Genomic DNA, 16,860 nt, shown 5'->3' with positions numbered 1-16,860 from the left:
TTGTTTTGGATTCGTGGTGGTGCAGCAGTGAGAAAACTGTCTTTTAGGCAGCAGTGGTCTTAAACAGGAGGTGATGGCAAGTTGTTCCTGCACATTTCACATGTTGAAAAGATCACTGCGTAAGTTAAAACTGTTCTCTGAAATTCTCTCACAGCTCTGAGGCATGTGAGGAAGCCCTGCATTAATGGGGGAGAGGCAAACAGGCCAAGGGTAACACCTTAGTTATACAAAAAATATAGACACATTTTAGCCTAGGATATTTTATTTGGCAGAGAGTCAGAAAGATAGAAGTCCTCTCTCACCTCCTTTCCCCTTTCATCCCCTAAAGCCCAGAAGTCCCTTACAGCCCGATTTTGAAATTCCCCCTAGAGAGCAAGGGCACTTGCCTGGACCGTCTTTCCTGAAGCCCGCTGAAGCCAGCAAAAGACTGACTTCTAATAATCCCATTAGGACCTCCTGGGGAGAATGAATGTGATCCTATTGACATGATGTCAGAGAGCCTTGGCGATATTCCTGAAAAACAACAGAAAGCCTGTCAGTGAGGGCGGAATTACAGTAAAAGGCAGTGAGGCCAGACAGCCTAGTGTCCATCCGTGACATTAAGGGGCACCTGAACCCCACGAGGGGCTGCAAGCCAGGGCACAAATCTGTGTGCATTTCCAAATCATGCCCACTCAAAACCAAAACAATCCTATTCAAATTTCTGACTTCCAGCCCAGGGTATACTGAAAATGTGCCAGAGACACAAAGAGGGTCCGGATGTGGGACTAGAAATCAGATACTTCAATGTGATAATCCCAATGCCATCCCCAATTTCTGCCAGGCCAGGCATGCTTCACCCCCAGCTCCAGCATCCCGATCTGTCCTGGGAATTATTATGGGAGCGTGCAGAGCTCTTGGAGGCACTCACCGTCACTGCAAAGTGTGATTATACACAGTAATAATTTTAGAAAGGATTGATACATCATGAATGCCCTGCAGCTCCCCTTTGATCCTTGCTCCCATGGCTGCTCAGCCCAGGGGCTGCTGAGAAGGAAGACACAGTGGCTGTGTGTGCAGCCATGACATGCCGTGATGAGAGGGATGTCCTCCACTGTGAGGAGAGAGGAGTAAACAAGCTCCAGGCACTGTATGCTCTGCATTTCATGTGTTTGGGTGGGGAGAGCACAGCAGGGAGGAAGCCCTTGCCCTCTGTGTGCTCATTTCCAATGCCCAGCTTGGCATCTGCACTAAACTAGGATGATTTCAATCCATCCACAAATAAATAGCAGAGAAGTGCTACGGTTCACAGCAGCTCTGTCTGCTGCCACAAGGGTAAAGGGGGACACCTTTGTCTTCCTTTTCTCCTTAATCCACTGTTTTTTCTTGTCTCTGCCCTTGGCAGACAATTAAATTGATTTTTCTGCTGGCTTGGTTTTGTGCTGCTCTGGTAAGAGGAATGGCCCCACCAATTTGTGAGGATCACCAAGGCCAACACAGGCCAGGCAGCAGGGCAGGGAGCAGGAGGAAAATGGGGATGCTGGAGAAGAGGGAGCTGGTCAGCGGGTGCTGCCAGCCATGGCTCCCCCATCCTGCAGGACCTATCCTCTCACTGCCTCCATCCTTCCTGGGATATCAGTTCAGCTGATGACACCACTGTGCTGTGAAACGGACTGAGAAACTAGGCCAGCTTAAAAATAACCTGACAGAAAATGAAGAAGAGGGGTTTTAGCAGTTCTTTTCCATCTATTTTAAAAGCTGGACCCAGCCTGCCCCATGGCCCCAGTTCATTTCACTCCAGTAGCTGGGCTGAGGGATGAGCTTGGTAATGAAGCAGGATGGCATGGCAGGGGCTGGAGCTGCCTGCAGGCAGTGGAGCTGATGTTCTGTGAAACTCTGACCTACAGGGCTAAGGGGGTGACAGCAAGTCTAAACCACCCTCTCATCCCCACAGGTCAGGAATGACTGAGAGTGCCCAATAAAACATCCATTTGTGAAAGCCAGACATCTACACTGTGAGCCTTCACAACTGAACATATTTATTAATGATAAGCACCAGAGCTACGTGCTGCTTGCATGGCAAACATTCACTGCAGAAAGCAAATATGTGGGGAAACATTGTGCACTGCTCAGTTATATTTAATTTGGAGCATTAAACTGGGCAAATATTCTTTGGGGTGGCAGTGGGTGCCATGGCAAACTACTGTTTCTCTTTGGAGGAGACTGCATTGCCCAAGGAGCAGCTTTGTCAGGAATATTTCAGCAAGAACATGGCAGAAACACTTCTTCCAATCCCAGCATTGCCAGCACTACTGCTAATGAGACATTTTCTCTATTGCACAACCCAACCAGAGTACATCTTCCTGTTTTGGAAGTGAGGGTGTCCCCCTGACTGAACAGCTTCAGAGATACCACACGGGGTGCAGTGAAAGACAGCTTTCTCCTCCCCTGTGGTCAGCAGGCAATGGTACTTCACCATTCATGTCCCCGCCTAGCCTAGATGCAGCCCACTCAGCTCAGAGAGTTTTACCACAGCAAGGATAAATCCCTGGGACACAGAAGCTGCTTTCAGGCAGAGCAGGACCACGAGCACCTGTGTTGGGCACAAACCCATGGAAAGGGGAGAGCACGGAGGAGCAGAGAGGCTCTGGAGCTGCTACTCATCACCAACTCAGAAGATACCACAGTGAGGATGCACTTTGGCTAACTCACACAGGGATAAACATGCTCCAGCCACAGCTGGAGGTACTTGAGTCTTTGCTCACTGAGAGCCCAAATTTGGCTCTGTACTCACCCCTACATGCATAAGGCTCTCTGCACACCTCTGCAGGGCTGAGCTGTGCTCAGGCTAGCTGATACCTGGCACAGCACTTGCCAGAAGGCATTTTGCAGCTTCCAGGGTCAAACCTCGCATCCCTATAGATGGTAGAGAGTTTCCCTGGGTCAGCTTATGCCTAACAGTTCAAACTGCACAGAGAGCCATGTCCTGCGAGACAGAGCGGAAACCACCCGACCACAGCACTCTGGGGGCTGCACAGCAAGTTCCCTTTGGGTGTGCAAATAACCTTTAGACAATTAGGCTGCAATCTGCATGCTCCCATACAAGGATTTGCATCAAAAATCTGGTCCAGAGTGCCAAGGAGCAGAAAGAAAATCCCTTGCAAGTGTTCAGTACTTGCACGGCTTGACAGGATGATTAACACACACACACTGACAACATCTGGAGACCTAGGAGGAGCTAAATAGCACTGACAGTCAGAGGAGATTTAGCAGCATAAACACCAACAATTCCTCAAAAAATAAGAGAGGTAAAACAAAACTTGAAGTTGGGTGCTAATCACAACCACACTGGCTATGAAAAGGGCTTTAGATTCAAAACTGCAGTGAAAATGCTAGCATCTTCTGCATGATGTCTCTTCTCTATTAACATGATCAGAACACTAATAGCTTTCACTCTGAACAGAATCTTAGTGTCCAAATCTGACTGTGCAGAAACAGTGGAACTGTTTTGATTTTCTTTTCCTTTGGGCAAACTTAAAAAATAAATAATCTTGGAAAAGGAATGTACTTATTTATTTTCTTTATTTTGCTCAAGCACTCAGATGGCTTTAAAAGGCTTTAGTAGCTAAGACTATCCCCAAGATACTAGAAAAATGTGCAAGAAGTGCAATTGAAATGCAAATTGAAGACCTGCCTGGAGCTACTTTTGCTTTGCTTCTGCATAAAATGGTCAGAACCCAGAGCCCAGATAGGCTTGTGGCCTCTCCCTATATATTATATATAATCTTGGTGAATAATGTATGTTTAATTTCTGTACAGAAGAAAACTGAGATAAAAGGAAGTAGCAGTAGGAACTGGTGAAATCTCCCAGTTCTGTTCTGTTATTTTCCATTGGTCAGGTTAAAGGTTGACTGTATTGTACCAACACCATCTGTTCTTAAGATTTAGACTAATATTCATAATATGACATCTCAGACACTTCCAACCAACCTCAGAAAATTGCATCAGCCCCTTGGCCCAGATTCCCAGAGACAATGGCAGCATATGGGCACTGCATCGATGGATTATTAATGATACCCATCTTGCAAATACACTTTGAGTGATGAGCTTCTGTCATGCTGTTGTGATACTCTGTCTTGAGAGGTGTTTCTCTTCCTGCCTCTTAAACCATTCACAGGTCTCTCTGCTATCAACTACATAAATCTACCTCTGAATTTAATAGTACAGCTGTATCCTGATGGTCTGCATGGGTGCAGTTGCTAGTGTAATTTCAGCAAAGCTCAGCCCCTGAGGGCTCACCCAGATCTCTTGCTGACCTGATGGGTATCCCCACAGCTGAACACTGCTAAGGCCATTCTGGTGCTATGCCAAGGGAGTGATCGAGTTTCTCAGTCTACATTTAGCACTTATGTGATATAATGCTACTGTCTTCTACATGCAATATAAACATTGCTCTCAATATAATGCAAGTTGCACATCCAAAATGATATTAAATGCTTCTGTGATTTGAGAGGTCCACTTCAGCAGTGGATATAATGACTACACTTACACTTCTAAATCTATATAGTTAATGAACCAGGGATGTTTCATTTTAAAAAGACAGCAGTCTCCTTACTGCTAATATAAGCATGCCCTGTGTATAAGTATAATTAATATAATTAGTACTGCCCATGCTAAGTGCACAGCAGTTGAATGATGAGCCCATCAGTGAGTCAAGGGATAAGGTGAAATCCTATCAGTACTCCTCTGCCCTATTCGCTGACAGCTTGCAGCACAGAATGGCAGATAATTGATGATGTCTCTGTCCCCAGGGAAATAAAAGTCCCCTCTCTCAGCTCTTCTTTCAGTCTGGAAATGGGGAAGCAGCTGAGCCTGAGCTAATGAGTGGGGAAAGGACAATCACTTTCACAGGGCTGCCCTCTCTTCATCACCCTCAGCATAGACCTCTACCTCCCACAGTGCCAAAATATTTGATAAACAGTATTTGATTCAAGCTAAGAGGGGAAATTCAGGCTGAAACATATTTGCAAAATCTAGTCTAACTTTTTTTCTTTGCTTCTTCCCCATAACCAGTTTGGAGATGGTATTTTTTGCTCACCACATGACGAGGGGAAATTGGTTTTGCTAGACGTGCTAACAGCCATGTAAAGCTGCAATACACAGTGGTGAGGGTGTCCTTGATTCCTCCTGTTCTGTGCAGCAGCCACAGTTATGGCTCCAGGTCTAGAATTTGCTGTAAGGTGTAAGGGAGCTGTCTGAGCTGAGGCTTCGAGGGCACTCTGGGATTATGTACAATCGCTGATTAAATGGGAACGTGGGATAGGGCTGAGTGACTGAACGCATCCTTGATCATCCTTTCTTCCTATATTATTTCTTGGTTCAAGGTCCATTCTGGATCTAAGGAGAGGTAATCCCTGCAGTGAGATGGTTTCTATGTTGATCTATGATGGTCTGCAGGCTGCCTGTTAAAAATCAAGTGATAATTATCTAGGTTAGGGTGAGCTGAGGGGGCCCACTAACTAACGTGAGTGGATGGCTACAAAAGGCAACCAATTCTGTTTGCCGTGCTAGGAACATTTCTTACCTGCAAACCTGGGGTATGCCTGACAAAAGAGCCGATATCTTTGTGACTAATGAAAGAAAAGAACATTTTCCTCTCTCATCTATGCCAAGGTCTATATGCTGCTTATTGGGCTGGCTGGCCTACAAAGGAGAAAAACTTTTGAATGCAATGAGATGACAATTAGGACCACACATCTCTCCAAAAGACAACCACAGTAAGGGAAGGAACTGTTATGCCCTAATAGTCATGTCATACTCCAAAACAGCCAATTCTTTCTGCTTTGCACTCGTAAGCCCAAAGAGCAAAATGAAATTCTAAACTTACACACATTCACAGTGCCAAGCTCATTCAGTGCACCTTCAATTCATGCCTGCTTGCTTTTGTAGCCTGAGTCTAGTAATTTTTAATATTTATTTTCCAACTTCTTCCTTCTGATTTAGCTGAATCACTTTGGCAATACAAGGCCAGCATGGCCAGTAGCCCAAATAACCACCTGGAATTTATGATTTCCATGCTTCCTAGGCTCCCAGAATGTACAGAGGCATGCATCTTGGATGAGAAAATAGACATCCTTTTGGGTTTTTAAACATAAAAATTTGACAGTGCTATGTGGATAAGAGTGCTCAGGAGCACTATAAAAGCTTTCACAAGAAATTTAATTCTTGCACAAGACTTCTTACACTTTCAGGACAAAAACTCTTTAAGCATGAGTGAGCAGGCTCATAATTTCTGTATGTGTCAAGAAGATTTCTGTGGGGTGAGGGACTCCTGGAAGCACCTGTAGAAAGGTGTCTTCTGTTGGTCACTCGATCACACAAATTACAACCTTCATGGCACTTTATCCTCCCTTGTGCAGGGCAGCATTTGCTAGAACTGCACAGACATGTGAGCTCCATCTGAAGAACTATTCTTGGCTGCCAGAATAAAATCATGTGCACTTGTTCCACCCAAGCCCAAGGCTTAGAGATATTCCTAAATAGTAGCATATGGCTGCACCAACAGCACACTTCCTGAGCCTACATCAGCCGGTGAAAGGCCAGCACACCCATGAGCTCCACGCGTTAATTTTAGTGCACAGAACAAGCCACGTGGGCTTCCCCACACGGCTGAAGAGCAGTGCTGCACAGAGAAGGAGCTGCAGCTGAGATGGAGCCCCCTCCTTCAAACAAGACCTGTGGGAGCACATGGGACACACTTGGGTGGGCATCAAAGCCATTGGAGTCACAGCACAGGACGGGAAACTTCTGCCCCGCCTCTTGCAGCAGCAAGAATCTCAGCTGAGCCCACGGCAGCTCATCCTGCTCTCCCTGAGGTGGTCTCTTCCTTCACCATGGACATCCTCAGCACTGACTGTCCAGCAGGATCTCCCTGAAGGCTTGAGCACACTTCTCACTGATGACTTTATGTCCATCAGGGACACCCACAGTGATTCTTGTATTAGCTGTATTTCAATACCTTCAATTCAGGTGGATTCTGTTCTTGCAATGCACAAAGAAATGTTTATGCAGCTGATGCATCTTTTATAGCTCTTAAGCCCACAGCTGGGAGCTTTATTTTTTCATGCAGAAATCCCCGCAAGTGAGCACAAGCCGCCATTACCCGTTTCTAATAAATTAAAATGTAGTATTTCAGTACCAAATTTCAGCTTTTGTTTCAAATTGTAACAAGCCTTAGGAAAAAGGCTTGTACTTTATGGCCTCATTTCTGTAAGAGCATTTTAAATGTTGCATGTAAGGGCATTTTCAATTCAAATGCTAGCTCATCACTAGATACCCTGACCAGAAATACAAATTGTCTACCATCTGGAACAGCCCATGCTGTTCTTCTGCTCCTCCTACCCAAACTAGATGATGTACATGAACCTTTTTATTGCACAAAAAGCAACAGAATAGTAAGAAGAAAGCTACCAGTCCATGTCAAGAGCAAAACGGTGAAGTAGATATGGCTGTAAGTGCATAGAACCTGAACAGCTGATGCTCCCACTGTAATATATTAGCTCCACATATTCAGTAAGTTATCTCTCACACCAGTCTAGGTACCAAAGTACATGTGAGGACTTTGCATTTGATTTTATGTTTATTGTAAAACATGCCTTTGGCTCTAATTCTCATCCCTTCATTAGAACACAGGAATAAGGATTGGCAGGGGCTAAGGTGAAAGCAGGACTCATTTTGTCTCATACCACAGTCAGCCTTCTTCCTCCCCTTTTTGCAGCAACTCCTTCACCAGAGCTCTCAGTGCAATGCCCCCATTTCCCTGTTTTTGTTGCCAGGGAGCCTCTGCTTAACCTCCCTTCAGAGGAAGACCTTCCCCCTTGGTATAACTGAAAACCCAAGGAGAGGGAAATGCAAATGAGTTATTCCACTGTAATAAACCCAAGGAAAATAAACTTGATCCTAAATGGCTCTGCACACAACAGATGGGTTCGTGGCAGCTGACCTCCTTTTTTTTTTTTCAGTTCCAACATTTATTTCACACTGGTGGCTGGGGTGAGCATGCGCAGGAGCCACATGGAGCCCTCCCTAATCTTGCTCCCTACATCATTAGAGACACGGGGCAATCGTATTCAGCTTGCATTAGCATAAATAAGCAAAATTTGGTCTTGTACTTATGAGTGTGGCTGAGGGATCAGAATCTGACCATCTAATTACATTTGACATTCATTTATCTCAAACCCACCCCAGTATGCAGAATTATCTTTGATTAGAAGTCAACTCCAATTCTACTCATCACTGATAATTCTTTATGTCAATGTAAGATTTAATTAAAAATGAAGTCCCACTGCCATTCAAGTGCTGGCAAATAATCTAAAGAAAAACCACTTCTGAAACACAACTGAGAACAATCCTCTCATGCTTTAAATCCACCTTGCACAAAATCCCTAACAAGCGGTTCAGCAGAGTGGCCTGAGCACACAATTAACCACACTGTCATTGGGGCAGCCCTGCACGGTCATAAAGGTGCAAGACCCTGGGCAGCTCTGTTATCTACCCCTGCATCAGGAGATAAACTACAAGGAGCAACCTTGTGAGCAGTAGGACTAGCAGGATGAAAAACAGGTGGGAGGGAACTCCTCCAGCCAGGAGCAGCCTGACTACTTCTCTACCTCTTTTAGCACAGGCCTGGTTGACCACAGATATTGGACAGAATTTTAATTTCCTAGCTCAGGTCACAAGAAGTGACCAACTGATTGCCTATTTTGGCAAGCACTAGCGTTAGGGGAGGCCTAGGAACCCATGAGTGCTGTGGGTGGTCTCCCTTCCGCCTTACTGACTAACGGGAACATCTGGAGTAACAAGCCCAGGAGTCCATCTGAGCACAAGTGGAGTAAGACAGCCCTGATGTCAACAGACACAGCTTCAGTGGGAGTCCTTTGGCTAAATCCATGATGAATCTGAGCAGTGACCTAAATTTGCATGTCAAGTGTAAGCAGCACAGAGTGGCTTCACTTTCTCAGACTGTGCAAGGAATGAATACAAAAATCTTCTTCGTGACAGGAGAAAAGAAGCAATTGCTAGGAAAGTTGTCCTTGAGAATGCTGATTTCTTTAATTACTTTGCACCAATATTTTTGCTGCTCTACAACCCTCATTTAATGCAGATGGCAGCAGCAGAGGCAAGGACAGCAAGCTGAGGATACCATTTCTTTGCATCTGCAGGAAAGTAAATGCATCAAGTAAACACATGCAGGATGGTTTGGGTAACCAGTGGGCTGCTCTAGAGATTATTTGTTTTCCCTCAGCCAAGACAGACAAACTGGCTGTTCTCGGTATCCACTCCAGGTATGCTCTAATATAAGCATGAGTGAGCTAAATTAAACAAGCACGCCAGGCTTTTCATCCCTGAAAGGAAAGTAAAACATCATTGTTGTCAAATCCCTTCAGCCACTAATGAGATACAAACACTTTGCTGCTCCTCTTTAAATACATGGGATTAGGGCGACTTAAAACTCCGTGGATGTTTATACGATCATTCTATTTCCAGGAGTGTCGTAATGGCACACTGCTCCCTAAAATACTGTGGAAGATACACTGTTACATGTCCTAGGATGAAGACCTTTAAAGCTGGATGCTCTTCTCCCAGCCATGAGCATTGCAGAAATGGATTTATTTAATCTTTTTGACACCTTACAAGTGTGGCCACTTAAAGAGCATTGCCATAAAAGTCCTGTGTTACTTCATTTACATTTGGCTATAGCATCTGTCTGAAGCTCTCTTGCAGTACATCAAGTCGCTGAACACTGTCCATGCACAACCAAGAATGGCTGTCTGCTCTGATGCAACTCGCTTGTCTCTTGGCTTCAGCTCATTTTCAAATTCAAAACTTCAGTCTTCTCACACACATGACTTTATGAAATTTTATTTAAAGTTATGGCAGAGTTTATTATTCTCTTGGCTACAGTATTTTAAGCTTAAAAAACCTCTTCAAGGCACAGGATATAAGAGTACATATCTAATACCATCAAACAGCCTAAACTTCTCCCAAAACACTATCATTTTCTCTGGTCAGGATCATTAAAGGATTTGTAAGAAGCATCTGAAAGAGCATAATGGGGTAAGGGTCTATGCTAGGGTCCCTCTTGGGAAAAGCTTGTGTTTGTGACACTGGTGCTGGAAAAAGAGGGCTGATGACCAACAGGGCAGCTGAGCAAAACAGAAAAGGAGATTGCTATGTGCAGACTGCCAGAAGACACAGCTGTCCTAACCCTGTCCCACACAGTTATTTTATACCAGGTATCCACAAAAATAGCAGAACAGCTTTATAGACACACAAGTGTTTACAGGAACCACTTGATAAAACATCTAGAGTTTTAGGCAGACCTTCTCCCCTTGCCACCACTTTGTGAAACCACATTTCATTTCAACACTTATCAAGATGACTCAACAATGTGCAACTGGAGCCCAGAAAGCCAGCAATATTCTGTGCTGCATCAAAAGCAACATGGGCAGCAGGGTGAGGGACACTGCCCCTCTGCTCTGGTGAGACCCCATGTCAAGTACTGCATCTATATCTGGGGCCCTCAGCACAGGAAAGACGTGGACATGCTGGCGTGCTGAGGAGGGCACAGACAGGATCAGAGGGATGGAGCACTTCTCTGACAAAGCCAGGCTGAGAGAGGTGGGGTTGTTCAGCTGGGAAAGAGAAGGCTCCAGAGAGACTGGATTGTAGCCTTTCAGTACTTGAAGGGGGCTCATAAGAAAGATCAAACTCCTCAGCAGGCCCTGCAGTAACAGGACAGGGGGCAATCTTTTATAACTAAAAGAGGGTAGGTTGAAACTAGATAAAAGGAAGAAATTATTTACAATGAGGGTGCTGAAACACTGGAAAATCTACAACAGAGCAGCTGCAGATGCTCCATTCCTGGAAACATTTGTGGTTGACTTGGACTCTACATTGAATAAACGTGGTCTACTGGAAGGTGCTCATGACAGGGGCAGGATTGGAACTAGATGGCCCTTAAAGGCCCCTTCCAACACAAACCATTGTACAACTCTGAGTTTCTCAGCACAGAAAAGCTGTTCCCTCTTGTCTCTGCAATGGCTTTCTGCTCCTTGGGGCAAAGGAGGTTATGCTGAACAGTCACTGGCACAGTTCTAGTTTGGGCCAGACAGGGCTTTCTTACACAACTACTGTGCATATTTTGGGAAGCATGGACCAAAGATCACTCCCAAAGCAGTGCTGATGTACTTTCCTCCTCTGAAACGCAGGGGAGCTTAGCGCCACAGATACAGGCTGGTCTGTGCCTGCTGCTGTTTCTGCCCAAAAACATTCACAAACACCTGTAGTTTGCTGTCACAGACAAAACCAATACAAACCCGATGAAACCCTTAAATCTACAGCAGGTATTTCTAGTCAGGGTTAATTAATAAATTTAATTTGAAGTGGACATTAGAAAAAAACAAATCCTGAGTTTAAAATGCCATATCCTGCAGCTATGCTATAGGATTAGTTACCATTTGAGTTTTCTAGACACAGAGACATTACAGATAAATCGAGCATGAACCAAAAAGATCTGACAGGGCTTTTGTCACTGAACTACAAGGTAATTATGTTGTGTAACTTTTCATTACACAAATTAAGGCAGTGCATCTTGGCACATCCCTGCTATTCCACAGTATGCCATTTAAAAGAAAGATCTACTGAGGCCATTGCAGGTCAATGACAAGCTTTTAGGAATGACCCCGTAGCTTGTCCTCTGCTGCCCTTCCTTTCTTCTTTCCTTCTCTGTTGATTTCTGCATTTTCCTATTCATGTCATATTAACAGACCATCATTAAGGATATAGGAAAAGGAGGATATCATGGCTTTTCATGAGGATGGAAAATTATTTTGCCCCTTTGCCAATGGAGGCAGTTGTCTTCTTCAGCTAGGGGCAGCATGGCATGCCCACAAGAAATACAGTGCCTGGAGGAACCTTGTGTACAGGGTTCAGTTTAAGATATGAGTTGCTACACTGGATCCACTGCTGCCACCTTCTCTACTAGGACGGAAGATTGTTTTCTTTTTAAGGGTAGAGCTAGGAGAGAATGGGAAAAAAGCAACCCTTTGCTGGTTAACTGCATATGAAAAGCCATCTAACATTCAGAGAACTTCTGTTTTCAGTGTAGGGCATGGAAATCAAACGTATTGAAAGCACTTCCAGTCCAGCACCTGCATGATGGAACAAGTCTTTGTGGTCCAGCTGTCATCTGGGGAGATGATGACAACATCTCCCTCTGATTTCAAAGAAAGCAAAGCCCTAGTTTATGCAGGCAGAATTTTAAGCTGATTATTCTCTGGCCTCAGCTGAGTCTTAGCATTTTTAATATAGCTTTGGTTTGGTTTTGTGTAGCACAGATGACTTACTGCAGTGAGCAACTCCAGCTCCTGGCTTTATTAATCTGAACATCTAAAACATTAAACATTCTTCTCTGTTTATTTTAGCAAAGATCCCTTCTTATACACAAGATTTTATGTATATCTAAGTAGATGTGACCTGCAAGTGTCACACTGAATTCAAGAAAAAGCCTTGTGAATCAGAGCACCTCACAGCCAACTCTTCCAATGCCACCAGCACCTCTTTGTGAAAACTCGAGCCCCTCTTTGAACTAACAGAACACTGTTTTGTGGACGTACTGAATGAGACAAGGAAAGAGCAGCCAGTCATGCAGGGCAACACATTACACACTTAATTGAGCATTGGCAACAGCACTGTCACCCACTGACGTGCCTCTGTGGTTGGGAAAGCGCACAGGTTGCTGCCATGATCCAGCAATGCTTACAGGGGTAACCAAAGAAAAAGGCGTGTCCATACCCATGGAAACTCAATGCCAAAGGCTACTAGCAGGGATATTACGGCACAGAGCTGTAACATACACTACTACCTCTGTACCACAGTTAAAAAGTTCTAAAACCAAACATTTTAAAATTAAATACTAACTGAGGATGTTAAGCTGCTTAATTATGAAAAACAAATTTTCCTTCATGTTATACAACAAGAAAATGCCTATCAGACTTTGAATACAGAGTGACACTGTCTGCCCTACCTGCCTGCAGCAGTACCACACACCAGTGTCACCATCTCGACCCCAAGCACAAGCCTTGATCCTCCAGGCATCCTCAAGGGGTGCATTTGCTACAAGCAAAAATTTTATTCCTCTGTTCAGATTCAGACTTCTAGCATATGCAAGACAAATCTGACAATGAAGAAAGACACCTCATGGAGGCACAAATCAAGCAGTTTTAGCTGGCCAGACAGCAAGATGTTAATTCGGGAAAAGAGATATTCTGGTGTTCAACCTTGCATGGTCTGTTGAAATATGAACGTTCTGCCACTATTTACAGATGCTTATTTGCCTGTCTCCTACAGATTTCACTGAAAAGGAGTTCCTTCTTTTGGTTAGCTCAAATACAAAAGTATAAATAGTAAAAGATAAGGTTGGTCTAGACTGGTGTTTTGTAGAGGCGGAGGCACAAGCTAAAACCAGAACCTTGGTGATGACCAGATAGATTTTCTCTGCTGCAACTGCTTTTTGGAGTTAATGGATGACTAGAAGCTTTCCTGTTGATAAGGCTCTTTAGGACAAAATCATCTACGACAAATCTCTGGGCGTTGCAGCTAGATGAGGTTTTTTGATTAAAAAAAAAGTTAATTACAGAAGGGATTATGTGAAACAGTTCTGGTGTTACTGAAGGGTTACCAGCAGGCTGCACAACCTGGAAAGCAATAGCTGCTGCTGCAGCTAATCAGGCAGTTTGAGGGCCAGGACAGAGGGCAGGCTGTGAGCAGTGGGACAGCAGTAATGAGATGGTTGGCTCTGCCAGCCAAGGTCAGCTTACTGGAGGCATCAGAGACCAGAGAGCTTCTGATGCTCTAAAAAGGCTGGAAGATAAAATGTATTATTGTGACTACTTCATGTGTTGCACTGGTTCCAGGGAACTGTCAGCTTCAATTTGTTCCTCCCATTGAAAAGAAGAAAGATGCTCACATACTTCTGCGCTAATCCGTCATTTCTTTTGTGCTGGTCGGCAAGTAAAAATTACAGGATACCCTTGCAACATAAAAAGACACAAGAAAAAGATAACTTTAGGAAAAAAAGGCCAGTTACTTCTTATGTCATGCTTAGAGGACTCACTTCTTGAGTCCACTGGGTGCAGAGCCTGTACGCAAAGAACAAGGCAAGGTCTGTACTTGTGGCTACCAAAAAGCAATTCAAGTACACCATAAACCTGCCCTTCTCCACATCTCCCAAATCCCATGGGGCAGCATGTATTAGGACTGTCATTTTTTTATCATGGCTTGGTTCCTGGCAGCTTCCTAATTAACATGGATGGGACTGGGAGGTGGAATCTTCTTTCTTCCAAACAACACCAGACCCAGCAGCAAAAATACTTCAAAGCTAGAGCTGAAGAACAAAAATTCAAGGGATTTAATCCAAATCCCCTGGATGCAGGCTTGTAGTGATAGGAGAAGGGGTAATGGTTTTAAACTATAAGAGGGCAGATTTAAGCTGGATATGAGAATTTTTCTTTTTACAATTAGGGTGGTGAAACACTGGCACAGGTTGCCCAGAGAGGTGGTAGATGCCCCATCTCTGGAAACATTTAAGGTCAGGTTGGACAGGTCTCTGAGGAACCTGATCTAGTTGAAGATGTACCTGCTCAATGCTTGGACTAGATGGCCTTTAAAGGTCCTTTCCAACCTAAGCCATTCTACAATTCTGTGAAGGTTGAGATAAAACTGGTGCCCACTTGCTGTAAAACAAGAGCTGAAGGTTGTCTGTCCCTAAGCTGCCAGATGGGGATAACAACAGCTCCCAGAGAAGATTACCTGGTACCCACTGCTTCCTTTCCCCTTGAAATACCTGCCTGGAGGTATTCCAGGTGCCAGAGCACCAGCTTTATGGGAAGGGACAGGACAGGATTAATCCCCAGGCCAGCCACACAGCCTACGTGGGTGCAGATAAGTGAAGGCATGAGCAGTGTTTGCACTGAGGAGCAGAAATAAAGCTGCAGAAGAGCTGTGGGCAAAAAAAGTGCAGCTTCTGCTTTGATTTGGGGCCTGTAGGGAAGGACAGTCAGGGAGCTCAAACTGAGCTGACTGCCCAGCCTTGGCTAAGCCATTCGTGACATTAGGCAGAGAGCTATAATATGATCCAGTTTATTACACCCAGGGTTGGCTTTTGCTGACGACCTCCGTCCAGCTCTCTCATGGGGAGCTGGCAAAGCCCATCAGGCCATTCCTCCTCCAGCCCTGCTCACAGACTGCCCTTTGCCCTGGTGTAACTGAACGAAGGACAGCATTGGAAACAAAGATGTTGGCAACTTAAATTCTCATAGACTGCGATGTGTTTAAGATGCAGCCACCATGGTTTGCAAAGTCTCCCAGGGCAAAATTGATTCTGCTCTCAAAAGACTTCACATTTGACTTTAAATTCCAAGTGGGCCCACTTCTTTCTCTCTGCCTGCTAAAGGGGCAAGCACATATTGGAGTCAATGCAACAATCAGTGCAAAACTAGTGGAGGGAAAAAAAAAAAAATCAGTGTGTGTTCTTCCTGATTAATTTTGAGAATCTCTTAGTAAGAAACTCCTCTAGCAACCTTTCTTTCAGAAAATCAGCAGGCACTGCAAGCTGAGTGAACAAAACAATGACCTCCAAGCTCCTGCTAAGTGAGAAAATAACCATTTTTCCCCTCCCATTTTGTTAATAGAGTCATCCAGGAACCACACAGTTTCAAAGGGATGTGACAGGCCCCTATCTGATACTAATTCACATCCCAACCCTCTCTAACAAGCCCGTGCCAGGAGTGTGCATTCAGGCATTGCTGTCCTCACTTCCTTCCCAGTCTGCTTTCAGCTGATGCTCCGTGCAAGCTGAATGGCCGCAGACACAAGCTGTCTATCTCCCAGCTGCTCCCAGCTTAGCCTGCCTGATGAAAACTACCCCAGTTAAGTGGGTTGTCTGGGAGCAGCTTGTCACTGCCACATGTAGAGCATCAGGAAAAAAAAAGTGTCAAACCAGCCATCCCTTTTTTGGAAAAAGCCAATGCTGCTTATAGCTCTCACTCCCACTTCTCCCAGCAGGAAAGCAAGGCGGCTTCCCCAGACGTCTTCCAGCATTGCACTTTGTGTGGAAGTTACCTTTCAGCCTTTTTGGGTTTAAAAATATCAAAAAGCAAAAGGTAACTCTGCATGACACGTAAGCATGCCATGGTGAGCTTTGAGGCCGTGCTTGGTACCACTCATAGCCCAAGTGTTTGCTCTGTGATACAGGTGAATAAAATGGTCATGTGCCTTGAGAGCACAAGGGAAGAAAAGCACCTTTTTCACTTACAGATGCTCCTTCACAAACCACTCACTCTTCCACTTACACGTTCCCAAGCATTTAAGAAATATTAATTCTGCAGAAGAAAAACCTCTAAGGTATAACTGTACTGTCATTCTAGAGAGGAGTAGCAACATGCCAAACTAAGTGCTCTGTTTCTTGTGCAGGATCCTGGAAAGAAATTCAACATGCTGCTTTTTAAAAACAATACAACACAAAGAAAACTCCCAAAGCCTACACTTTGTCAAGGAAATGCTGCTTGGATGCCAAAAATTAAACCAGCATCGGGTTATGAATGCTGGGATTGTCAAAGTCCACTTTGCACAAGTGCTTATCTGCACTTGCAAGCAGCACAGACACCATCTTAAGTGACTGTCCTAATCTTCAGTTACTAGCTTAGAAAACACTGGATTTATGGGAAAAAAAGAAACTTTGCTTCCTTTAGACTCCCACTGTGCAACATACATACCCACCCACACTCATTTAAACGTGGAACAATCTGTCACATTTGCCCA

At 44.6% G+C, this 16,860-nt stretch overlaps 1 protein-coding gene across 5 annotated transcripts in view; it reads right to left on the bottom strand.

The window, feature by feature from the left end:
- RIPOR2 (RHO family interacting cell polarization regulator 2) overlaps positions 1-16,860 on the bottom strand; it is a 69,219-nt gene that overhangs the window by 34,057 nt on the left and 18,302 nt on the right. For all 5 annotated transcript variants that reach the window (XM_064705713.1, XM_064705712.1, XM_064705716.1 and 2 more), the window contains exon 2: positions 387-513. In XM_064705713.1, coding sequence (XP_064561783.1) covers positions 387-513 — 127 coding nt within the window. The remainder of the gene's footprint in view (positions 1-386; positions 514-16,860) is intronic.

The sequence above is a fragment of the Zonotrichia leucophrys genome, chromosome 2 (genome assembly GCF_028769735.1).
Source record: "Zonotrichia leucophrys gambelii isolate GWCS_2022_RI chromosome 2, RI_Zleu_2.0, whole genome shotgun sequence".
Taxonomy (NCBI): domain Eukaryota; kingdom Metazoa; phylum Chordata; class Aves; order Passeriformes; family Passerellidae; genus Zonotrichia; species Zonotrichia leucophrys.
This window is presented reverse-complemented; position numbering and strand designations above follow the sequence as displayed.